The sequence below is a fragment of the Lissotriton helveticus genome, chromosome 6 (assembly GCF_964261635.1).
Source record: "Lissotriton helveticus chromosome 6, aLisHel1.1, whole genome shotgun sequence".
Lineage (NCBI taxonomy): Eukaryota > Metazoa > Chordata > Amphibia > Caudata > Salamandridae > Lissotriton > Lissotriton helveticus.
The window spans coordinates 1436000069-1436027758 of NC_136067.1; the positions used below are offsets into that span (position 1 = coordinate 1436000069).

The 27690-nt window shown below is 39.9% G+C and overlaps 1 protein-coding gene across 1 annotated transcript in view; it reads left to right on the forward strand.

Moving 5' to 3' along the window:
* LOC144762745 (MFS-type transporter SLC18B1-like) overlaps positions 1 to 27418 on the forward strand; it is a 427196-nt gene extending 399778 nt beyond the window's left edge. Inside the window, exon 10 of the mRNA XM_078647997.1 lies at positions 27322 to 27418. Coding sequence (XP_078504123.1) covers positions 27322 to 27418 — 97 coding nt within the window. The remainder of the gene's footprint in view (positions 1 to 27321) is intronic.
* The last annotated feature ends 272 nt before the right edge of the window (positions 27419 to 27690 follow it).

The window sequence follows — 27690 nt, forward strand, 5'->3', positions numbered from 1 at the left end:
TTATAAAGTGGACAGACACCCGTGAAACAATTCAAACAAGAAATGAAAAGCATACTAATATTCGTAATGGTTACGTCCAAGTCTGTCAGCAGGATTCACAGTATGGTTAGAAAACATGTATGAGTGCGTTCCGAATAAATACAAATTATGAGATCCAACAATATATATTGCTCTCATTGTAAATGAAGGCGTGATATCAAACAACCGCATGCAACTCCCATCAGTGTGATGCGTAATACAAAGTATTTACAACGATACCTCAATGGCTGAATCTTTATCTTTTAAGGGCTGTTTAGGTAAAGGTAGGTAAAAGAGAAAGAGAAAGGAAAGCGCAAATTTTGGTTGGTAAAGATTGTCAAGAAAAACACGTAACCCTCATTGTGGATGTCCGTATATAATTTAACAAAAGCTGCTCACCCCAAGTCCGGTGATAATTCCAACCCGGCAGGGTAACCAATATTATGACGAAGACGACAAATTGATGCTGTAAAGATATAATTTAGTAATCCACATTTAAGGATGTAGACACAGATAAAACCTAATGGCAGAGTAAACAATTTCACCAAACACTAAATCTCACTAGAACTCACAATGAAGTATGAGCATTTCAACTTCAAATTATCCAAAGTCAAATAAACAGTCCCACAATGTATTCGAAGTCCATAAATTTAACACAACCAAGTGTCCATGAAAACGATAAATATGACTCTCACAGCCCAATATATACAAATATAGTGATCAGTTTTAAGCGACCCCAAACAGTAAATTCAGTCACACCTTCACCCACGAAGGCAGTCTCTTACCCGTAAGTATCCAATCGCCCTTTATATAGAGGACGCCCAGGTAATGCACGTCAGTGCCATCCAAAGAATAATTGTATATGGGTCCAAAATATGTATTCAGATAAAATTCGTGACGGAACACCACATGGGTACGTGTGGTTTCCAGATTCTACAAGACAAGAAATATGGAAATAAAATTAGGCATAAGTATCCCGTTGCTCGAAGGAAATCCATGATATTGTCTAAAGTCAGCTCGTTTACATATAAAGCTTGAAAAGTTAGAAGGTCTGGCGTAATTACCTTGGTACAATCACCCTCGTTGTAACCGGCGTCCCCGACCCGGAAGTAACCACAACGCGCCCCGGAAGTCAAACTTATAGTTTCCAAGAGGCAAGCAAAAGGCTAGAGCGTAAACCTCCGTAATGGTTCACAAAATAGAAAAAGGACTGTGTCCATGCTACGGAAACTCCAGGTCCCAATTCTTTAGTCCTACATCAACCAAGGTATGTCAAAAGACACCAACCGAGCATACAAATTGGAGAAATATGTTACTTAAAGTAAAGGAGAGAGAAAAGGAAAGGAAATAAGCAGTTTGATAAGCTGCTATTCATATCAATAGGAGGAGGATCGCATTTCCAACAATTTTTCGGAAATGAACTCACATAATATTACATTGGTAAGAGAAAGGAACATGATATGTACAATTGAACACAAAGTCAATAACAATGATCATGCGATAATCAGCCACAGTGTGTATGTGGCAATGACACGACAACAAAAATCACACTGGCAAGTGGTACATGCGAATATTACAACATCTACTTGCCCTAATGATAATGCGCATAATATACGTATTCATTAAAACCAAAATAAGTGAGGGTGAAGAATGAGAGCACCTACTCCCCCTTCAGTCAAAATTTACCGAACAAGATATATAGTTATTATCGTTCATACAGGAAGGATAATATTGCATGTAAGAAACAAAAGCGGATGCAGGGTAAACCTTACAGGAGTGTTATCGTATAATCAGAAAAGTTATACTAAAATTCTGAGTAAAGTACATCAGTCCCCCAGAAAAAATTGCATCTCAGGGTCGCAATTAAGACCCCGCCCCACTGTATGAAGTCTCATAATCCAGAAAGCTTCAGCACGTTTGACATTTGACTTTGGATAATTTGAAGTTGAAATGCTCATACTTCATTGTGAGTTCTAGTGAGATTTAGTGTTTGGTGAAATTGTTTACTCTGCCATTAGGTTTTATCTGTGTCTACATCCTTAAATGTGGATTACTAAATTATATCTTTACAGCATCAATTTGTCGTCTTCGTCATAATATTGGTTACCCTGCCGGGTTGGAATTATCACCGGACTTGGGGTGAGCAGCTTTTGTTAAATTATATACGGACATCCACAATGAGGGTTACGTGTTTTTCTTGACAATCTTTACCAACCAAAATTTGCGCTTTCCTTTCTCTTTCTCTTTTACCTACCTTTACCTAAACAGCCCTTAAAAGATAAAGATTCAGCCATTGAGGTATCGTTGTAAATACTTTGTATTACGCATCACACTGATGGGAGTTGCATGCGGTTGTTTGATATCACGCCTTCATTTACAATGAGAGCAATATATATTTTTTGGATCTCATAATTTGTATTTATTCGGAACGCACTCATACATGTTTTCTAACCATACTGTGAATCCTGCTGACAGACTTGGACGTAACCATTACGAATATTAGTATGCTTTTCATTTCTTGTTTGAATTGTTTCACGGGTGTCTGTCCACTTTATAAATATATATATAATAATATATACCTTTTTTTGAGTAATTGACTTGCAAGATTATCCTTTTCCATAACAAGCTTCAATGCTTCTAACCGCGGACTAAGGAGTTTAATGGTACTCTTTCTGTTTGTATTAACCTTATACAACCACTTTCTTTTGGGTTCCTTATGACGGGGTTTATTCTTTGGAATGTAGAGAAATGGCACATTCACTTTTGGTATTTTGTAACATATTATTGTTGTTGCAGACTCACTATAGGTCATTCATTTTTTGTATTTTTCCAGCCCTGAAGAGTTATAGTGTCTATGATTGTATTGACCTATAACGAAACACGTGTCGGCTGGCTGTCAATTTCTATTGGTGTGACCATCTAATAAAAGGAGTGACACATCAAAAAATGTAAAGAATCGACGTTGGATTATTGTTTTCGTAAAATACATATATGAGTACTATACTTGTTGAAACTTAAATCTGTGTGCGCGGGACTTTGTTGCATAAACCTCTATAGCTCTTCCGTGTATGGATTAAAACAAAATGTATCCTCTCAGGTGCGATACAGACAGTGTTCAGCTTACCAGAGAGCACACCAATTCATCAGCTAAGATTGACCTTTTGGAAACAGCAAATAACACGTCCTACAAACAACGCGTTGCATTTGAAACGCGGGCAGAACAACAAATGTATCTGAACCACTCATTCCATTTACAACTCAAGTTGTTACAGCGACACACGTTAGGTAAAGCGGTGTTGGCTACTCTTTCCCTACTGTTGCAAGGACTGGAGTTGGAATAGTAAATTATACTATTCCAAAGTCCAGTGCCTTCCTAAGGCAAGTTGTTGTAACGACTTGTGTTGTAAATGGTATGCGTGGTTCAGACGCATTTGTTGTTCCAGCCACGTAGTTAAGGAATGCGCGGGAAAGGAAAACGTGTTCGTGACATATAACCTTTGGATTTGGATTGGTTAATATCTCCATAATTGTGGACCTCAAATTTATTGAAGCTTGTTTTAGATTAAGGAATGCACCAACTGGGTCTTTAAAAATATGATTTTGAATGAACTATGAGCACTCCCTAAAGCTTATATCCATAATGGCACACCTAATCTAGACTGCGTTTTAAAACAGGTGCAATTAAATAACTGTTGGTAAAACAATATTGAGTGTAGCTAATTTAAAACAAAAGAAACGTTTGCAGTGAGGATCACATAATTTAACTGAAATATCAAGGATTTTGAAATGTTATCATGAGCAGAGCTTTTATCACCATCATATTCGTCACTTATTCCACAATTGTACCTCTTCATGAACATGAAACAAATGCTGAGGTCAAAATATATAAGATTGAGGTTCCTTTCGGTGCTACTTTAAAATTAAGAACCCCCAAAAAAAGAAAGTCTGTTGCAAGTGCTGAAGAGAGTGTAGATGCTGCTTTCTATGGTACGCATTATTTGTATTTGTCCCCATTTATTGATATTCAGAACCCCTTTCAGAGGCCATGGTGCACGCAGAGGTTACTGGACCTAACCATGGTGACTGAGGCCTTTTACTCCTGATGTCACAGGGCCCGCCCTATTATGGATCCTACTCTACTAGGCCATATACCCCTTTTACACTTGGCTCTCATTGGTAGTTGTCGTCGAGTAGTCAAGGCTCCCTCAAGAGGGATGTAGATACAGGTCAATGAACACAACTCATAACTCAATGTGAAAATAGTACAAACAATAAATCAATGTCCAGATTAGTATATTATTTCTAACTCTACGCATGCACAGAAATGTGGCATTCAAAAGCAACAAAACAATCCCCCTTGCAGTCCATACTCCAGTAGTTGTCAGGTAAATACCTGTCCCTCCTTCCTTCATGTAACATGTTCAGGGTTATTCCACATTCACTGGTGCCCGCCTCCAGGGAATTCACACTATAAGGCCATACTCAAGAGTTCCCTTCGACTCTTCAAAATGTTAGTCAAAAGTGTCTATGGTACTGTACTACCTTTAACAGCAAATTCCCCGGGACCTACCGACCCTAGTTCAAGTCTTACCAGTTCCAGCAGTATGAAAGCAGTCAGCCTTGCAACTGGTGTCCTCAACATGGCACTCATGATATCAGACCCTTATTTGGAGACGTTGGGCTGCTTGTGGTACGGCCGCATCATGCAGGTGCAGGCTCACTATACAGAGTGGCACTGCTGGCTCTCCCCAGCAATCAGAAGAGCTTCCAGCATCGCAGAGAATCCGTAAGTCAAGTTCAATCCTTTGGCTCCCAACTGGATACACACGAGGGTGCGTCTTCCTCCTTGGAATCCTCCTTATCCTCGGGAGGTCAGTCAGGGCATATCTCTCAGTGAGGCTAGACCCGCTGGTCGAAGCTTCATCCTGTCCCGGGCAAAAGGCCTGAAGTCTTTGATGATTTGGTTCCGGCAGCCCCTCCTGACACACAGTGTTGCTGCGTTACCTTCCGTATGCAACGTAGACTCATCAGGTGCAATTGCCCACACCACAGTGGCATACGGGTCGACGCTTAGGCATGCGTGAGACCTGGCTGGCTGATCACACAACTGGCTGGCATGTAGGCTCATTGCAACATGGCCACGTGGGCTCCACACCCTCCGCATAACGTTTGATACTTGCTCAGTCTATGGCAGCCCTCTCCTGGCATACAGGGGTTGATGAAAACAGTCCGGCACATGGGCTATGGCCCGGTCAGTGCCTAGCCAAATCATCATACATTGCTCAGGGAGTCCTCACAGTAGGGCTCCCCACTGGACATTGCTCCCTCCAACACTCTTCCTCACAAGACAGTCTGGTCTTGGCAAGCAAGCAGGCACTGGTGCCTCAGGCTCCAGGACAGGTGGATTTAGTTTACCTAGGCAATATTCCCTTACCCAGCAGGGAGACTAGAGGGCCTTGGTTCCCAGCCATGTTCCCAGGCAGAAGTCTCACAGAGCATCCCCTTCAGATAAGACGTTTTTGCGGACCCAACCTCCCCTTCAAATAATCCTTTTCCAGGCGCCAAATTGTGATTTACTGTCTGAGTCTTTGAAGTTTGTATGTTGTGGTTGTGCTTCATTTAAAGTGGACACTTCTCTCTTTCTTCCGTGCATGAAAGATGTCTTTCACAGCAGGCAAGACTCCAAAGCTGATTCTACAACAACACCACTCATCGGAGTGACCCGATTTACACTTGGATATCAGCCACAGTGAGATGTACATCAAAACGTTAGTCCCTGACCCCCTCCTTATGATTCCTTTATCAGCCCCCCATTTCTCTTCTTAAGTTGTGTTAAGGCCCCTTCCTTGTGATCTAACACTAAATCAAAGATCAGTCTTTTGAAGTGTAACAGGAGTCTCTTCCTTTTCCCTCCAATGTGGGTGGGACACAGCTTTGCATCAGTGCACAAATCTGTCTGGTGGGATTTCTCTCCACCTCATGCCTTCACCAGGAAGGCCTAGGCAACCCAAACTGGATCCCATGGTCCTCCATTTAATATGCCATTGCAGGCACACTTACTTAGTGCACATTCACAGAAATGTTACTTTCCAGTTCTAGTACCTCCGTGCATTGTACCCTTACTTGTACACATGATTCCAGTACACACACTCAGTTTTCGCACACTGTGCAACACTGAAGTTTTTATATATTTAACAGGGTGTGCTTGTTACAAACTCACACTCTGCAGGCACACACACTCGCCATAGGTGCACTGAACACACTTCACCCTTTATTTATTGTACTTCATGCAAGCACACATGCACCCTCCATATGCTCTCATTGTGCGCACACTGCACAGCAGTACATCTTTCATGTCATGTATTCCTCATAGGCATAAATACACTCAACTCATGAACTAATCTCACAGGCACTACACAGTACTCCTCCTCTATCATTGTACTGTATCCTTCACAGGCCCACGTACAACCAGAGCAGAGTCACTACTCCTGCGCTACACCACACTCCACATCTCCCAGAAGTAGAGCAAGGGTGAGTTAAGCACACAGCACTGGAATTAGCAGAAATATGAGTGAGCCTGTAGGCCTTACTCTAGTCACACAGGGTAACAAGGTCCTGTTCACTACTACTGGTCCCTCCACAATATGCTGCCACCACCGGCTTGTGCTGCCTAAATCCTGGTGAAGGCAGAAGTGTTGTAGGGATTCTACTCAGGAACAGAATTATGCTTGGGACCATAGAACATAAGCATGTAGAGTCACCATACCACCTCAGTATCCATGAAGCTGAGTTAGACTAGCTATAGTGCCGCACTTGCCCTCCTAAGTTTCCCAGAGAAACAAGTGAGTTGGCACCCCAGAACACAACACTTTTGACCCTCCTGGGGATCGCGTTACCAGGATACACCCTTTTGTTTACTCACTCGTACCTTTCCACAATAAAGTAAATCAGAGACACAAAGGAAATTCATAATATTTATTTAAACTATCAAGCTCTAAGATATAGTATTTGTGCCACAATTTGAAATAAAATGCATTTGATAAAAGTGGCATAATTAACAAACCATGGCCCAGATGTAGGTAGCCAAATACCGGTCGGTAACGGCCGAATTCGGCCGTTACCGACCGGTATTTGGCTTTTGAGATGTAGGGGGCAGGAAACAGGCCATTTAGGTAATTTTACCGATTCGGTAAATATACCGGTCGGTAAATTTACCGACCGGTATTTTTACAGAATCGGTAAAATTGAGATGTAGGTGGGACTCTTCTGAGTCCCACAAGCCCTACAAATTCGGTATTTTACCATCAAATTCAATTTGATGGTAAAATACCGATTCAGGTGTGCATGCACATGTGTGCATGCACACCTGTGCCATATGACAGGCAGACCTGCCCTTAGGGCAGGTATGCCTGCCACATGGCCCCCGAACCTTTTTTGGGGGTGCTAGAGGGTGTCAAAGTGACACTCCCTGCACCCTTGTCAAAGTCGGTATTTACCGATTCGGTAAATACCGACCGGTAATGCCCCATTCATTCCTATGGGCTTCAAAGCCCATAGGAATGAATGGGGCATTACCGGTCGGTATTTACCGAATCGGTAAATACCGACTTTTAAAGATTCGGTAAATCCACATCTGGATTTACCTACATCTCGGTACTTCTATTTTACCGATTCATAAATACCGAATCGGTAAAATTCGGTATTCATGAGTCGGTAAAACAGAATTACCTACATCTGGCCCCATATACCATAAAAAGCCCTGTCATATCATAAGACAGATTCACCTACCCACCCCTTCTGCTGAAGCTAAGTGATTATATATTATGGTTTGTGGGATTAGTGGTGGATCCTATACCTTAGCATACATCAATGGATGTTGTACATCTCAGCTGACCTAGCACTCTTTCCTTAGAACTCTTAATCTGTGTGTGTTGTTTTTTTAGAACTCCTGTCCTCAGTTATATGACAAGACATGTCCGCTCACAAACAGCAGCAGCATTCTCGTGATATATCTAGGTGCTAATGTCTGACCAGAAAGAATAACAAGGGGTATTGTTGTATGACCTTATCTTTGGTGTTCAAATTAAATACCAGGAAAAGAACAGAACACAAAAACATGTATAGGTTCTGTGTGAAAATACAATGTGGCACAAAACCAAGCATATGTATACAGTATTATGTGCAAAGAAATGATGTCTACTACGTGCAGAATTAGGCTAACATAGGGAAAAAGACAATGGGCCATGCAGGAAACACATGGCAACCTCCCATTGGTCAGGATAATTGCACGATAAAAAACAATACATGATGTAAATGTAATTATAACATTTTAAAAAACTCAAAGCATGGCCCGTAAAAAAGATACGCTAAAAATTAATAAAGGAATTGTCAGTTTGGAAAAATAATTAAATCATGGTTTTACAGAGGAATCTATTGGGTCACTCGCCAGCTGAATGGCTTTCCCTAAAGGAGTCCAACTCCGCAGATAATTAGCTCCAAAGAACAAACATGATCCTCGGTCTCAGCTGATGCAGAGACGATTGCCTGGCAACCTGCATCCTTGTTAGTAGAACCTGTATCCTGTGATCCATATGCCGATGCACATAATTCCTCGATGGTGAGTAAATCAAACTTTGCTTTGTAGAGAAGTCGCAAACCCAATGGACAGTCCTAAAACTGGTCGCTAAGGGACTCATAAGCAGTACAATGTCCAAAGTAGTAGGTGTCTTAGAATCTAGGCAAAGATCCAGTGCCCAGTCAAAGAGGCACCAGAGACAGTGGAACATGGGTTGGATGCAGGTAAACCAGGCAGGTCGGAATATTAGACCAATCAAGATCCAGCTCCTGCAGCAACTACATTCCAAAGATCTGAAGCATATGCTCACAGTTGTGTTGGAGATTTGCCATGACCAGAGGTCCTGAAAAAGGAACATCCATTCTGGAGGAGCAGAAACAGGACAAGGATGCCGCAAACGAGAAATAACAGCAACGGAAATCCTCAGATTACACTGGAAAAAATGGAGTGAATAAAGGCTGGTATTATTCCAGCAAGAGTTTGGAAGGAACTAACGAGGTGTGAGCCAACAATCATAAAGAAGTGGGTAATGCCGGCCTTACTAGAGGCATTAAAAATTGTATGTACTAATTCTCTGAAATGCAGGGGATGGTTTGAATTTAACAATGATTGTATTTCACTAGATGTTCTAGTCACCTACTTCTTGTTGGAACAATAATGCTTTGAGTCTGCTTAGCTTGCTGAAGTCTGCCTTCAAAGTTGGACGGGAAGGCTGCAACAAACTATCTACAATCCCATGCAGAGGGGAAAACTAGACATTGTTGTAACAAGTGACTAACTGGGAAACTGATAAAATGTATAGGACTCCAGCTTGCATTCTGAAGCAATCTTGATGGCTAAGCAGTAAGTAACTCCCATTACAGTATTATAACAAGAGGGAGAAGTTAGGGGAACCAGGATTCCTTACATATAGCTAGCCGAATTACTAGAATTCAAATAGCGCCACGGTAAGAGCCCATTTTTAAGGGCTTGAAGTGTCCAGCTGAATTGCATGATGGATCTAAGCTGACTTTGACCATGACATAATGTTAACAAATCACTTTGCATGATATGAATAATGAATGACACAATGTTGTTTAAGCTGTAAATATGAGAAGACAGCATACTAATGCTCTCATCAACAACAGCAAGCACTTTATCTAAATTATCTTGGTCAATTTGCCCTAAATGCACAGCAGGTTCCGTCTGTGATAGTTACCAAAATTCATCGTAGGTATTTTATATAAATCTTTTAGAACATGGGGATCTGGGACCCCCAAAAAAATCTGACAAATGTATGTCTTCAGATAAGAAAGAAAGAAGCTCCTTCAATGCAGACAGTGTCCAATGTTCCAACCATTGTTGACACAGTTTTCCCCCCGAATATGTGGTAACTATATCAGGATGTTGTGACTGAGAGTATCGGGGATCAGGTCTACTTGATATGAACCAAGGCGTGGAATTGAGAATATGAGCATGACAACTATCAGTATGTACTGGTAACAATAAACACCCATTAGGACCTGAAAGTGTGGAGTTGAATGTACCATTCTGCACCATGGTATTCAGTTGTCCTTCGGAGTAATTAGTCAAACCTTGCCAGTCATCAAAGCAGGCAATAGAGGCAATTATAGAACATGTATTTCTTTAATTGTTGCCAAGCCCAGACTGCTGGATTGTATGATTGAGAAAAATCATTTGTGTAGGAATTAAGCAGGATCGAAAAAATGTTTTTGTTCCCAGAACATGCCACAATTTTGTTCCCCAAATTGATTTTAAATCAATCACTTATCATTTTCTAGTCAGGTTAGCAAACAAAGCTGTATATATTAGCTTGGTCTGTGTCAACAATATTTTTTGGTGGACTAGGAACCGATTTGAAATACTATGACATTTGGGTCCGAAGTGTAATATCCTATAAAATACTTAAATTTGTCTCTATATTTTTTGGGGAACTCTCTTGTGGCGGAGTCGGACTATTTTCCCATTGTGTATAATTAAAACGTGGAAGTTGACTACTGGCACTGTATAGGAAATTATGTCCTTAATGTTGATAACAGAACATATCAGCATAGTTAGCAAAATTGAGATATAAAGCGTTTGATTAAAAAACAGCATAATACTCAAAATCTGTGAGCATAGAATTTACAGTTTCAACATCCCAATCATCTGAATGTAACCCTGGTACTAGTACAACTCCCATATAAACTTTGAACACATCTGGTATCTGCAGGATCTCTATAGGGCCAAATATGTTGAAAGGAACTTTATCCCAAACAATTTCATCAGTCACTGGAATGGCTGAAGTTTTGCCAGAGGACAAGTCTCTTTTAAGTCTATACAAAGAAGAATGGGAGGCCAACACCCCGTCAGCCAATTCAATTCTGGGCAGTAATGGCCATTGATCAACAGAAAGAAGTAGTCACACATCCAATCCACATGAACAAAAAAAACAAAGAGAGTATGATCCAGACATATATCCAAGGCAGGACTAGATTAGTGCATTTCAACCATAAAATGAAAACCCAAATATGTGTTGGAGGTGGATGCAAAACAGAAGAACTGTCTGAAGAAACATTGTCTTGATCTATATAGTAGCTGGAGATAGTAAGTTAGAAACCCGGAGGCTGTGTCTCAGCAGCAAGACTCGAAAAATCCAATTGGGATGGATTCACCAATGATGGATCCAAATAAATGGCATCTGCTATAGAAGGCCTCATAATAGAAACTGTTATTGTTTCTATTGGCGTGTCGGCGGAGGATTAGTCTCCCCACAGCCGGTAAATTCAGAATCGGTGGTACTCACTCCATCAATTAATCAGGGATTTATAGAGTGCCCTACTCACCCTTGAGGGTCTCAATGCGCTCACTGTCTGCAAAGGAAAGTCTTACCGAAGTGTATAAACACTTTGTGGCCTAGTACAGAGATTTGCCCACATGGTGTAGATTGACATGTTCAATGGAGGCAAATCATTTATCCTTAGAACCAGGAAGTGATGGCAAGATCACAATTATTGTACCTTGTAAGCCAAGGACTGGAGCAGGAGCACAGAAGGATAGTCCAAATTCCTTTTTAATCACAGCCTTTTCTTGAATGAGTTCAACAACTTTTGGAAACCAGACAGAAATTGCAGATTGTATGTCTGCTGCTGGAGAGGGAGATGCAGGCATGCATTTGCTGGATTGAACATCACTGATCTTGTGTGTGTCCTGTAAGACAGCAAGACAGTAAGATTGGTTATCTACATCAAAAGTTGCAGCAGCCACCACAACGTATGGACTGTCAGGGTTTGGAACATACATCCTGATGCCAAAAAGCACTTCGTAATGGGTCTGCCCAAGCAGAGATCTTTTCGGAAGGTTAATAAGGGCTTGCTGAACCCCATAAAGTTGGTTCAGCCAACCGTGCCCTCTGCCTAATACTCTTGCTGTTAAGGACTCCTTTAAGTCACGGTTCATTCTGTCTACAACAGATTTGCACTTGGGCCTAAATGGAGAGGAATATTACACTTGTATCCCAAGGACATCATCGAATCAAGGTATGGTTCAGAACTGAAAGCCGCACCCTGATCCGAATGGAACGCAAAACATCCATAAGTACAGACAAAGACTTGCAAGTCTTTAATAACAGTTTGAGTGTCAGCTGAGTGTTGCGGCCAAACTTAGAAGAATCCAGAGCAAGAATCAGCTGCAACCAAAATACATTTAAATGCAGTGTCTGAAAGTAGAGGACCACAATGATCCAGATAAATACATCCAACAGGCTTGTTGGAAATAAAGAGGGGTGTCTGTTGAAGACAAGCCACGATGGAACTTTTAATTTGTTGACAGATGCCACAACACAAGACATATTTTTTTGCTTGTTCCTATAAGACTTTCCACCAGTAGCGCTGCTGTAGCAACAAAATTGTGGCCACCACACCCACATGCGCGGAAGCTACACCTTCATGTGCCACTACAATCAAGGCATGTATGCAGTCTAGGTTGGAAATCAAACAATCACCAACCCCAGGAATAGTTACAAAAGGAACATTCAGGTCATTTAAATGATAAGAGTATTTCGAAGGAAAAGTCTTTTGTAACGGGGAGCCATGTTTAAACACATTGATGGCAACCAAGATATCATGAGCAATAGTGCTTTAGGGCGTGTTACTGCTGCTATTTTAGGTGTGGCTACTGCAAATTTGGCTGCATCATCAGCAAGAGAATTCCCTTTTGCATGTGTTCCCACATGCATCAAGCGAATGTATTACATGAGCGTGTGGCAATCCATCTTTAAGATTTGCCACTTTAACCCAAAGCAGTTTCTGCTTGGTTGTGCTACCTCTCAAATCTCTGAAATCATTTTGTCACCAAAAACATAAATTATCATTAAAAGATTGTACACAATAATATGAATCGTACACAATAAGTGTGGGGAATGCTGGATCTGTATTTTCAAGTGGAAGAAGCAAAGCCTTCAGTTCAGCGAACTGCGCAGTGCAGTTTCCTAGAGACTGTGTGCTAGTTGTTTGAGGGTGAAAAAAACGCCATCTAACACGGCTCCAATAATGATGGCACATGCAGCAGAAGACTGTTGCTTAGAAACTATAAAAGGTTGAGCTGAACCGTCAGTGTAAAAAGTACATTTGTACTAAACAAGAGGCATAAAAGTAGATGGAAAGGGAGAAACATGTTCACACTGTAAAAATACCTGCATTTGCAAGGAAGGGTAGAAGACAAAGTCTACATAAACTGCTATTAGGGATGTTGTCCATTGTATCCATCTGGGATGGAAGGATTTAGTGTTAGGAACAATGGCTTTAGTGACAGTCTCCAAGGATGGCACTGGAGTAATGACAAAAATATGTTTTCCTTGAACAACTGGCCTTTCTTTAAGGATGGCCATCTGGACAGCAGTCAAAAATTTTTCAGTGGAAGCAAAACTAATTTCGGCATCTGAATATAAATGAGATTTATAGGCTATAGGCACCGCTTCACATTCGTTAAAGGTGATGTATGTGAATCCATTCACACCCAGTAAAATTCAGATGACTACGTTTGGGGTATTTACATATATATGTAAGTGACATGTTTCAAGCAAATGAGATTGTATTGATCTGAGTGTATGTGCGTGTTATGTTGTCCAGCATGCTTTGGAAAAATCAGGGTGTATTAATGCATAAAGAGGTTTTATGTGCTGTATATAATCAGAAATATATGTTCTGCCAAAATTTAAAAATCCTAGGAGGGACTGCAATTTTTGAGAGAGTTTTGGAGTTTGCAATTTGCGCTCATTTCTCAAAAAAATTGTACGTTCATATCCTAGAAAAAGGGCACTTAGAAAAGCTATATGAGATTTCTTAAAGTTTAATTTACAACCAAGTTCAGCAAACCTCAATATTATATGATCTATTTGGGCTAAATGAAGATTCAATTCATTGTCTGTCAAGTAGATATTGTCTACTTAAGACAGGGCATCAGGGTCAATGTCATGAAGACTTGACACAATTCATGCTGCAAAAACTCCAGGGCTGTTCTTATAGCCAATTGGAAGTCATGCATAGTACATCGGAAAATGTAGGGGGCTAAAAGGGGTCCAGTCTCGACTTTCAGGAGCTAAATTTTGACTGAAGAAACCAATGGAAATGCCCAAGGTGGATTTGTATTTTTTTACGCACTACATTGTTTATGAGGGCTGTACTGTGGGTGTTCTGTACTGCAAATGTGCATGTACAACTATTCAAATGTCTATAATCTAAGACAATGCAGTAGGAATGACCTGTTTTTTAAAAAGGAAAAAGAGGATTATTGATTTGAGAGAAATATGGCTCAATTACACCCAGGTACTCCACTTGAGAAACAATGTCTTTAACTGGCACTTTCATGTCCTGCTTAATAGGATATTGTGGGTGTACCTGTGGGGTGTATCATATAGAAATACCGTGATAAGGGGAATTTATATCCCAACCGACACAGTTGCGGTAACAGGCAGGGGCCAATGTAAGGGTCCATTCTGAGGCATACGCTGGTTTGACTTTGTCAGGGGCAGGATGTAAAAAAAAGGAAGAATTAAATCCTCACCATGGGTGGATGCAAGCAGAAATGGTGGGGGCCAGTAGACCTCCACCAGTAGAATGTCATAAGAAGTAGTTAGTTGGTCCCAGAATGTTGCTTTAATGGTGTATTTAACCAACGCAAATTGAGAATGACTTCCCATTCATTTCTTTGGGGTCTGATGGCGAGTATTACTGACGGAACGGGGAGCGGCCAGAGAGATGATTTAGATATAGCCACAAGGCGAAATCATGATAAGAGTATGGAGCAGCCTCGCAATCTACGGACTGAAATTACAGAAGACTCTGAGCATCACATTACATTAGGCCTAGAAATCTTGGCAACTCTTTCAGCCTCAATGCTGGACATAATGCTGACGTTGCAAGGGTTATTAGAAGTTACTATGTTAAATAATGATATTTTAAAAACTCAAAAAACAAAACTTCAGAATATTGTGGGTGAGTTACAAAGTGTTAGGGGCCTAATGCCCACTATAATAAGGCCAGTCCCTGACACTCAGAGCTTGGATAGTGTCGGTGAAACCATGCAGCTAGAAGAATTGTAGAATATGTACATCTCTAGATGTCCAATGCTGATAAAGAGACCGGGTGAATACACTTGGCATAGGCACTATAACCTACGGAGAAAAATAAGAAGGAAGGTACAAAAACAGGGAAGGTAAAGGTATCAAGGAAAGGGAAGTAAGATGGGGGTGCACTACAAGTAGCACCTCAAGAGAGGAGAGCCTCTAGTATTTTTAGAGAAGATCAGGAGCTGCAGGGACTATCAGGTGAAACAAAAATTAATGCTGAAGTGGGAATAAAGGAGGCCCAATCAAAAACCTCCTTGAAATACAGTAGGGAGGGTATAAAGGACATCATTTATGGAAAAGACCTGGGAAGAGATGTTAACACCGGGAACATAGTAGAAGGAGGAAGAAAACCAAAAGCAGTTACTAGTAAGAACAACTTGCAGGGAAGAGCAAATGCCCATATCACAGAAATGGAGGCAGTAGGTAATGAGTGGCTGCATTTTACACCCTCACAAATAGAGAAGGGGAAGAAAAAAACAAGGAAGATTCTACTCCTAAATCAGTCCCAGCTGTTATATTCATTCTCAAAATGCCCTAGTTTAAGAGGAATTGGGACCAAGGACCTGAGACAGGTGGCTTTCAGTTATAATAGTAAAGGGAAGGAAATCACTAAGGTTTTAGTGTATTCAGGGCTGGTAATGGCAGCAATTGTAAAAGAAGAGAGAGAGAGGTACTGAAGGAAGGGATAAGGATAATCTCAGATGAAGAATTAGAGGAGAGTAGCCAACAAGGAAGAGATTTTTTGATGTGTCATGCAGGTTTAGAAAAAAGGCAGGTGAGGTTGTTAGATGAAGAGTGTGGAGAAAAAGAAAACATCAAAATAGTTGTTGATGACTAAGATATTAGTAAACTTTGGGCTAATTGGAGTTCAGAAAACAGTTGTACATGAGTGGAATCATGAGGAGACTGATTGCCTAAATGAAATCGATCAGGACATTGGGTTTTCGCATAGCCTTAAGATTACATCTTGGAACATAAATGGGCTTGGAGGACCAGTAAAAATAGATAGGATAAAAGAGCTAGCCCAGAGTGTTGAGATTATATGTTTACAAGAAACTTGGCTTAGCGACAAAACCCCTACAATTGTACGATTCGTCTAAATTCACAGACCAACAAAGAAAAAAAGGTTTGGGCACCCAGCGGGAGGGATTATGACACTAATATGAACTAGGAATGCGAAAAAGGTCACACCCATAAACGTAAAATGCAAATGGTTGCATGTCTGCAGAATATCCTTGTCGGCTTCAGATAAAATGTGTCAAAATGTGGCACTTATCAATGTCTACATGCAGTGGGGGTGCCACGAGGAATATGGGACAGAGATGGGGGATTTTAAGGTAGATGTGGACACTCTGTGTGAAAAGCATGGTACTGAAATAGTCATTGTAATGGGAGACTTTAATCATAAATTGAATCCGAAAAGGTTAGATCCCTGGTTTAAAGAAATATTGTGAGCATATAATACAATCGTAGCCGACTTCTCAGACTGCATCCCCTCTAAACAAGATATAGCCTTAGGGAAGTATTTGGGGACAAAGGGGTTATTCAGCTTGAATGGTAGGATAGAAACTGATTGTCCAGACAAGCAAACATGTAAGATTGGTATACAATATTGCCCAATTGATTACGTCTTTGTTCATACATGAAATGTTGCCTTAATAAAGGGGTTTCAGGTAAGCCAAAGAGAAGGTAGCAATCATAACCCTTTGCAACGCGAATTGTTTAGTGATGATATGAGTCCACGTGATGTAGCAATTCCTAAACAATTAGAGTATCCCAAGCGTTTGACAACAAGACTAACTGATGCATATATGGTAAAACTGGCGAACTTTCAGAGAACAGCTCCAAAGGGCTATGAGCTGTGTGGTAGAAGAAGCAGCTTTTGAGGAATACTTGGGTGAGTTGTATGGTATATATAACATGCATTAAGATAGCGAAAAATTACACTGGGGTGGGGTAGCTAAAGATATAAAAACGTACTTCACTATAGAAAATGTGAAGTATACCATAAAGAAGCTAAAGCTAACCTGAGCAGCAGGACCTGATAACCTTCCTGCTATTATAATAAAGATGCAGCTAAATTCTTGGGCTGAATCCCTGTCACAGATGTTCTTGGCTATGTTAGAATCTTGCAAAATTCCAAATAATTGGAAGGGAGCAGTAATTAGACCAGTACATCAGAAGGGATATATGAAAGCCCTGAAATATTATAGACTGATTAATTTGCTGGATGTTGGTGAGAAAGTATTTGCCAAAATAATTCTGTGTAGATTGAAGTACTAGTTGGACCAGCGGTCAATTGTGCCTGTGGAACAGGGTGGGTTTAAGGAAGGCCACTCAACAATTGACCGCTGTTTTGACCTATGAGTGGCTGTGCGGAAGTCACTTGAGAAAAGAGGGAAGCTGTATTGCTGTTTTGTAAACTTCCGGGTAACGTTTGACCTAGTAGATCGGAAGTGCCTATGGAAGACCTTGAAAAAAGTTGACATCCCAGGAGGACTTCCGGTCATAATGCAGGAGTTACATAGAGGGAATTTGGCATAGACCGTTAAGGATAAGGTGGGGACTTTGACACCGAAAATAGCAATCAATAATGGTCTAAGATAGACCTGCATGCTGACCCCTCTACTCTTTGCCATATTCCCAGCCGATCTGCCATCTGTGCTGGAGGTAGATAGAAGTGCAAGCCCAAAAATGAACGGGAAACAGCTATCATGTTTATTGCATTTAGATGATCTAGTAATCCTTGACCAGACAGAGCTGGACCAACAAAGGTAGTTAAATGCATTTAGAGAATACTGTGTGGCAAAGCATTTAATTGTAAATTTGGATACATCCAAAACCTTATGCTTTGGAATAAGATATCCTAGGTGCAATTGGTATTAGGGCCCATTAAAACTAGAAATCGTGAATGAGTACAAATACCTCAGCGTCTGGTTCGACAGGACCCTAAAGTGGCATTTGCATTTAGAGGCGCTGAAAGCAAAGACCCTTACATCGGTATGTGGGCTTAAAATATGCAATCAGTTCTACGAAGACATGTCCCATAAACCGCTGATATAGGCATACAGTGAGATGATACCCCCTCAACTACTTTAAGGAGCTCATCTATGATCCAGGCAATCAGATTTAAGCTAGGGATGACATCAAGGAATGTACAGGCTCAAGTGGCCCTGCTAAGGTTTTGGAAAAGATTGGGACCGGGAACAGACAAGGGGCCATATTACGGATGACTGCGCCAGCGCTAATTGTCGCTGTGCTCCAGAGTATGTCTGTTTTATGTGCGTTTACTCTCTCCAAAGGAAGAGAGTTTCCCAGGGACCAGAAAGGACTGGGTATCAAGAACTGTATCAAAAAGGATTCCTTTCTGTATATTAGTCTTTCAATAAGTGACCAACAGGCCTACACGTTTGAATCAATTGTTATTACTTTATAGTTATAGTTTTACTCAACATTAGTACTCCACACTAGAATGTCATTTTTAGTTACTCTCAAAGTTTTATTTTTTTTAAAAAGAAAGACATTTGCATTTATAAACTTTGTATTGCATTATACACACTTAAAATTATTAAAAGGGTGCTCTGTTACACTTTTAACTACTGTCTAACAATTCCAAATTACGGTTTGTAATTCAGAGTCACACCAGGTTAAAAAAATTTTTTGTATATTCAAATTCAGTACACAATACAAAACAATTCATATTCAGTTAATAAGTCCCATTGTCGACGCGTTTCGGTGCGTAGGTTACATTTGTGGCACCTTCCTCAGGACAGACGTAATTTTAAAACCAAAATTTTAACTTCTTTCTAAAAAAAAGGAAAATGAATATAATCAGTACATTGTTCTTACGGAGAGTCTTTTTTTCTAGTTGTGGACTAATCTAATAGTAATTACTGTATAATTTGTTGAGTCCCCTTACTTGAAGTATAGGGATTTCAGTCCTTGTATTGATTTTCAGGACTTCTCTATTTCAGTTTGGCGTTGCGCTTTGCATCGTTCACACCAAGGTCTTATTCAATCATTGACTTTCTAAAAGGAAAAGCAAGGGATTATATGCCATACTGGGAGATAGTGTTGGCTAGCTCGTCCATATCTCATGCCTCACTTACTTATAGAGATTTTATTGACCCTTTAAATAAAGGTGTCTGTCAAAGCAGGTACTGTGTTCCAATATGTCCCTTGTGCATTCGGTAATCTTACTTCGCAATGTACATTCGGTAATCTCACTGCGTAACACAATGATTACTTGGGGATTGTGCACCTTGGTCCTAGATTAGTTAATTAAAGTTGGTCTTGCCAGTACCTACCTATCACTTTGTCGCTTAATGCCGACACTCAGGCTGTTTCTTGCTTACACCCTCTCACATGGTGTCTGGAAACCTGTATTAAAAATGACATAGCGTTGTGCTTAAATGTCTATATGGCCATTATTCCACAACTGTGTATTTACCCTATCTTAGTTGTTTTTAGGACAGTGGGTATGACATACATACCTAGATAGGATGAAGTGTTTTACATTAGCCCGAAGTGCAGCTCTTGCTTTTCTTGTGCCGAAGAAGCTTTCACTCTTGGGTTGGAGCGATGTTTTTAATTCAATCTGCTCACGACCTAAAGGGTCAATAAGTCATCTTAAATATAGACATGGGCCAAAAAGGGTTGACATTGCATCTGCACATTTACATAATGTCATTTTATCCTTTACCGGTTACTACCTTATGGACGTAGGCGTCTTGTATTCACTATTGCCCAGTCTCAACACTCTTTTTGCCTTTAGACCCATGGTGTTTAATTTTTTTATACAGGCGGTTTGGTTCCCCCCCATGCGCCTACTGTTTAGCTGTTGTGGCGAGATATACATCCCAAGAATGCTCCACCCGGTGACAGAGTTCCCGCTGAACGTTCAAAGCCCCCGTTCGCTTTCTCACAGAGTCAGAGCGCTTACCTTCTTTTTACCGGCGTGAGGCGAAACTGCTTCCGACTGCTTCCTGCTTTGACCGCTTCTGATAACACGAGTCAGAAAGCGTGGGCTTTAAATACCTTTGCGTGTACTCAATTGCTTGTCAATTGACTTTTTAATTGGTATAATTTGCCTCATCGTGAGGCATTTTGGGCGCCATTGCGGTAGTTTTATTGCCGCGACTAATTATCGAAACTACAAGAGTCCCCAGGGTATGCGTTCTCTAATAAAGTCCCCAGTTAATGAAGACACCTTGCTTTATTCCATTAATTTTAATATAACACATACCGATATTGAATCCAAGGGCTATTGTTGTTCATTTATTTTGTTATTGCTTTTAGGCGCCCGTTTGTCAGCGCCATTTTTGTAGTTTGTTGTCCCTTTGTACACTCCAGGACTACGGGTTCGAGCCCTCTGTTTTCATGAATATGCCACTTTGCATTTAATTCTTCTTATTTGTTAATCACCCTGCCCTTGCGTTCAATCTATTTGTTTGTGTGTCTGAGTATGACACAGACGCGTTATCGCTGCTATATTAGTTGCTGCTTTTTTATAGCTTTTCGGCGCCCGTATGTTAGCGCCATTTTGGTAGTTTGTGGTGCTTATTGTGAACTACAGGGCCACGAGTTCGAGCCCGCTATTGTCACGGATATTCCACTTTGTATCTAATTCTTATTATCAATTGGGCGCCCTAACCTTACGTTCAATATATTTGTTTGTGTGTCTTAGCTTGACACTGACACGACTGTATTAATTTGTTAGTTTATTTCCTATGCAAGTTATATATATATATCATGTTCTAAATGAGCTCCAGGGCTGCAAATTCTAGACCAGGGCTCGCACCATCTTCCAGTTAAATAATGGTTATTTCGTTTTGTATGTATTGGTAGATTCTACTCATTGTGTGTAAACAGTACATGTTCCATACTCACTCTTCATTACACATATTTAACAATTCAGAAAAAAACAGGATTTAATAACTTTTTCTCGGTATTGGTTATGCTATTTGTCGCAACCTTCAGTGCATATATTACAATATATTACAATTTTTCTTTCCCCTTTCAACCCTCAGTGCAAAGCTTCACCAATTTCCCCGAGCATGTACTCAGATACATCAGTGAATACTTTTCAAATTGGGGTTCATTACGAGTCATATTATAGCTTGTATCTCATTTTATACTGACTTCAAGAAATATTCATAAGGGAATATATTACAATATATTACAATTTTTCTTTTCCCTTTCAGCCCTCAATGCAAAGCTTCACCCATTTCCCCGAGCATGTACTCAGATACATCAGTCAATACTTTTCAAATTAGGGTTCATTACGAGTCATATTATAGCGTATATCTCATTTTATACTGACTTCAAGAAATATTCATAAGGGGAGGGTGTGCCAACCTGTGGAGTGATTATCGAATCATTCTGTCCCACTCCTCACGCCCATTTAGTCCTTTATAGTATGACTTACATTTGGACATATAGAATTGTTCCCTCTGCTTACGTTTTTTATTTAGATCACCCCCTCTTGCTGAGATCTTGATTTTTTCCAAAATGAACCACTTGATTTCATCGATATTGTGATTTTGAGCTATCCAATGCTCAACTAGGGGGGCATTCTTTTTTTGATTTCTTGTTGCAGAGCGATGTTCCGTGAGTCGTAGGCGCATTTTGCGCCCCGTCTCTCCAATGTAGCATTTGTTGCATGGGCACAACAACAGGTACACTACATTGGTAGTGCGACAGTTGACATGTTCATTCATCCAATGGGTTATGCCCTGCACTTCTAATTTGTCAGTCTTGATGATGTTTTTGCAGTGTGAACAGGAACCACACGGCAAATTACCCCTAATGGGGTTATTAGTCACAACATCTCTTTGCCCTCCTCTTTTTGGTTCTTTAAAGGTATGTACTAGATGATTTCTTATGGTCTTATTTCTCCTATACGCATAGATAGGTTTAGTCGTGGGTGTTATTCCAGCTTTATTTAATATGGTCCAGTTTTTGTTTATCAGATTCTTCACTTTGTTACTAAAGCCATTGTAATCGTTTACCATAATGATTTGGTCATTGCAGTTATTTGATTTTGATGATGCCTCAAATAAACTATCACGATTATAATACTTTGCACGCTTATATGCTTGTTTTATTAAGCGTTTGGGGTATCCTCTCTGGGCGAGCTTCGTTTTTAAAATCGCTGCATGTTTTTCGTAGCTCGTTCTATCACTGCAATTCCGCCTTATTCTTAGGAATTGACTAAAAGGTATCCCATCTTTTTGGCACCTCGGGTGATAGCTTTTATGGTGAAGGAGCGTGTTGCGATCTGTTGGCTTAACAAATAAGTCTACGTTAAGGACTCCTTCTTTTTCATGAATCTGAATGTCTAGGAAGTCTACTGACACTTGACTTTTATTGGAGGTAAACTTCAAGTTTGAATCCCCACAGTTTATCCATTCGAGGAAGATGTCTAATTCGCTTTCCTCGCCATCCCAAATGAAAAAAATGTCGTCTATGAAGCGAGACCAGCACTTCACATTCTCGAAAAAAGGACACATTTCATTGTAAATATGCTGGGTCTCGAAATTACCAACATATAGGCATGCCAGGCTGGGAGCACATGTGGCTCACATACTGGTGTCCTTGATTTGACAATAATAATCCTGTTTAAAAAGAAAGATATTATTTTTTAGGATTATCTCTATGCATTCTATGATAAATGTGTTGTGCATAGTTAAGTCGCCATTTTCATTAACTAAAATATCCTTCATCATTTTTACAGTGTCTTCTTGCGGGATATTTGTATATAGCGCTTCAATATCTAGACACACCAACCATTGTGTATCCTTGTTGAACTCTCTCCCTTCAATTTTTGAGATCATATGGGTAGTGTCTTTGATATACGAAGGTAATTTTGTGACCAGGGGCTGAATGAAATGATCAACATATTTACTGAGGGGCTCAGTCAAAGAGTCAATCCCAGACACTATAGGGCGCATGGGGGGATCTTCCAAGTTTTTGTGCACCTTAGGCAACCCATATAGTGCTGGGACCTTAGGATTCTCATTTATTAAAAATCTATATTCCTCATCGCATATGAGGTTGTCCTCTTTAGCGAAGTTAACAACATCATGGACTTTTTTATTTAGATTATTCCATTCCCTGACACTGCTGGGTCTGTAATGTAACTCATTATTTAAAAGTATAAGCATTCTATTCTCGTAGTCTTCTGTATTTAAAACCACTATACTCCCTCCCTTGTCTCCAGGTTTTATCGTGATTTCATCACAGGATGACAGGGATTTCAATGCCACCCTTTCTTCTTTTGATAGGTTGTTTTCTGTCCATACCTGTGTGTCTAATAACTTTTCTAAGCCACTGGTTACTGCTTTTTCAAAAGTGTCTACCTCTGATCCAACCATCCCAATATTGGGTGTCCATGTAGACAGCGGTTTTAGACCGGATTTGTTGGTGGTTTCTCTGCCTTCTTTACCCATAAAAAACTTCTTGATTCTGATTTTTCTAAAAAGATCCCTTACGTCCCTTTCAATATTAAATCTGCAGCCTGTTGTGCTAGGGGCAAAACCCAAACCCTTTTCTAAGACACTGGTTTCATGTTTACTTAGTATTTTATTTGAGAGGTTGATTATTGGGGCTTTAAAGACTTCTGCCTCTGTTCTTTGTTCACATTGGGGGAGTGTGGGGTTTTCTCCTATTAGTCCCATTCCTTCTGGCTGCGAGTCCGCATATACGGTCTCCTTGTCATTCCCCCTGCCTGTTGGTTGCCCTGACGTCCCCTCCCCCGGGCTCTGAAACCTCGTTGTTGTCTCCTCTGTTGCTGTCCTAAAAAAAACGGTTGATATTCTCTGTTTGTCTGACCTCCCTGTCTCTCATCGGATCTATTTCTTGAGTCCTGATGGTTATCCCCTTCTGACTCCGAACTATTGTAGGTATTGTAGGAGGTATCGGAGAATGTTACATTCTTTTTATGTGCGTTTACGTCTGTGTGCTATAACAATATGTACAGTGACGCAAACGCAGATAAACACAGTTCATAATCTGCACCAACATCACGCCGGCATTACAGACCGACTCTATATAATGCTATTGAGCTCATACTCTCTCGCACATCGACAATTACCGCTGGTGCAGTCATCGGTAATACAGCCCTAGAAGTTCTCGCAATGGTGTAAAAATGAGATGCAGTGTAGTGATTTAAAATGGGCCAAGGAGACCATAAAGAAACTGTATTCTATGTGTGGAACTTGAAGACGAGAATATGTCAATATACATTACAAGTAGATGCCACTAAGAGTGAACTCTGATCCCTACGGAATGAACTGTCTTGGAGGGAGGATGGGGAGTATCTGAGAAAGAGAAAATCAGTACAATTTATGATGAATAGTTGGGCGAATGAAGCCTGGTATCCATACCTGGATACATTACCTAATCGTTGGCGCCGATGCAAAGTATGAAGATTAAAGAATGGGTATCAACCCTTGGATGATAAATGAGAGAATAGAAACAGAAATGTTGCAATCTGATGGCAATTGTACAAGTTGGATAGGCACAAAATGTGACATCCTGCACATATTAGTAGATTGCTCAAAAGTAAAATGCGGAAATTGTTTTTACGTCCGATTGTTTTTAAAATATGGTACTGTATCCCGGGCACACGCAGTAGAACTCTTGTAGATTTGCCTACCCTTGACATTGCAATAGCAATTGGGAAATATATAAATGCCGTAAAAAGGTCTTTTATGGAAAAATGAATTTGAAGATTGTAAGTCTCGATGGAATTTGGATTTAAACAGTTTTAATTGATGCAAAATTTTTAGATAATTTTTTTTAGATATTTCTTAATAGGAATTCTTATAAATATGTTTAATAAGTACTCAATTATTTTACATATGTGTGTGACCATAATGTATATAACGAGCTGTTTAATTATGTAATTTAGTGTATGGAAATCTGCGCTTTCTTCTCTTTCTTACAGGATATTTAGCTTAGTGGTAGCTGTTGATGATATTGTGATGATTTTAGATTATTTATAAAAATGGCATGATGTTATGTTGTTTGAAGACCAGTGGTCTAAATTAACGCTAATTTAAGTGACTGGACACTATTAGTTTTAAATGCATTTTGCACAAAAACAAAACCTGGTACATGAAACGAATAAGCATATTTGCACAACAGTGACAAGTAATGAAGGGAATATTAGTTGGTCGATATGCACAAAAAATGTTCACAGCACTACATAGAATTGTATGAGTAACTTGTTTTGCACTAAAACATAAGTACCAATGACTTTAAAAATGTTGAGGATCTCCATTTAAGTTCAACAAAAGCAGAATCTGTTTTATGAAGAGTAAGCATATTTGCATAAGCATTTTTGCACAATAATGAGTAGTAATTAAGAGGGCATGAGTTGGTCGATACGCACAAAAAATGTTTACTGCAGTACTTTGAGTAAATAGACAAATCTCCCAAGGCAACAATGGCGGACCTCCTGTGCCGCACCTCATGCCAGTTCCTATATGTGAGTATGCTGTGCAGGTTACCCCTACGCCAGCCATTGAATGGCGTCAGGGTGCTCCAGATCATAGAATACTGTAATGAATGGGTATGCGCAGCCCAAGAAGTCCAATAGACCAAAATATTTAGAAAAAATAACTTCTTTACTCCAAAAAATCTTTGTTTAAAAGGCATCAAGTATAAACAATCCAGCCAACGTGTTTCATTCCCATATATGGAACTTTCTCAACAGGAAAAGTGATATGGAGTGCCTCGATGTTTTCTAGCTGCCCCAAAACCAACTGTTCCAAAAATAATTTTAAAATGTTTTCAAACTTTTTGAAGTTTTCAAAAGGTACAGTGTATTGCACTGTGGCCCATATATATTCTAAGTAGAATTTGCGGAATCCTTTACGTCGAGCACAAACCTGTCCTTTCCCTGTCTGGGGCAGCCACGAAAGTCTATTCCTGGTTATTGAGTGGCCTTCGTGGGGCTATCTTACTTCAATTGGATCCATATTTCAGACATCTGGCAGAAGTCTCTTTCTGCTGAATACAGGCATATATAGGAGTACACCAAAGAAGTCAACCGCTGCTATACAACTGCGATTACCAATTATTGCTGGCATCTCTTACAGAGTGCTCTTAACTAGTGATACACATTTTGTGCCATGAGGAAGTTCCTTATATGGAAATGAAACGCGTTGGCTGGATTGTTTATACTTGATGCCTTTTAATCAAAGAGATTTTTTGGAATAAAGAAGTTATTTTTTCTACATATTTTGGTCTATTGGACATCTTGAGCAGCGCACCCCCATTACGGTATTTGAGTAAAAAAGTGTTGTAGGAAATTATAAGCACTGTTGGTTTAAATAATTGTGTTGATTTCAACTGTATTTTATTCAAATTGTATTTATTAACTGAATAATAAAATGTACTTACTCTAAAATCTGTGGGAAGCAAACAACATTTTCGCTCTTACTACAGTTGTTAGATTTTTTACAATAGGACTTCTTTTATTAGTGAATAAGAAGGCTATTAAATAGGCTGTTTTTATTTAGACATTAAAAATATAATCTTGGGCATAACGTATTTTATTTTTGATGTTTGAAGGACTACGGTCTTAATAAACGCATGTTTGAATTTAATTTAATTGAAAAGGTGCTTCATGAAGATAGACCCTCTCTGGATGTGGACCTGCAGGCCCAGTTCCCTCAGTGACTGGAACTTGCCTGCGCTGCTCTTCCCTTAGTTTAGTTTTCACAATACTCAAAGACCCTGCGTAGAGTACTGCATTTATTTGACATCAGGAAGTCAAAATTTGCAAATAAGAGTGGATAGAAATGCCCTCGAGAGACCAAATATACTTATTACATACATATTGATGAAGGTGGTTTCATTACAAGTGACGCGGCCGACAGAAGCTGCCATGAGTTATGTACAATTCTTCACATTTTGATTATCATTTTCAAGTTTACATGATTTGTAAAACGTTGAAGTGAGACATAATATGTTTATAGAGGAAGAAGACTTTCATGTTATTTTTTTCTGCGTTGGCAGCGTGTATGAAACACGACAGGCTATGAATGACTATTTATTTTTAAGAAACAATTCAACGTTGTGATATGTGTTGTTTTGATATTTGTTTTCACAGTTCGTTTTGGCTGTTCGTCATAATACTGGTCATGCTGGGCTTTTTTCTCGGGATGCAATACATCCCACTCTTTCCTGAAATGCTTTCGTGTGCATAGTAAGTAATAAATAATGCCCTTATGTCTGGATAAACTGTTATATTTAGAACGTTTTTAAAGTGTTTCATTTAATAACATGATTTCTCCATCCTTCTCTGTCTTTTTTTGCAGTCGATATGAAACTAGAGCGCACTCTGGCATTGGGATAAACTACTCTAAGTTGTCACAGATGTGTTCTGATTGGTCCTCATTAGTTCCTTTCCCTCAATTTTAATCCCTTGTATTCATTCTGTTTTAGATTCCTTGAACGCATTTGACACAATGTCTCATGG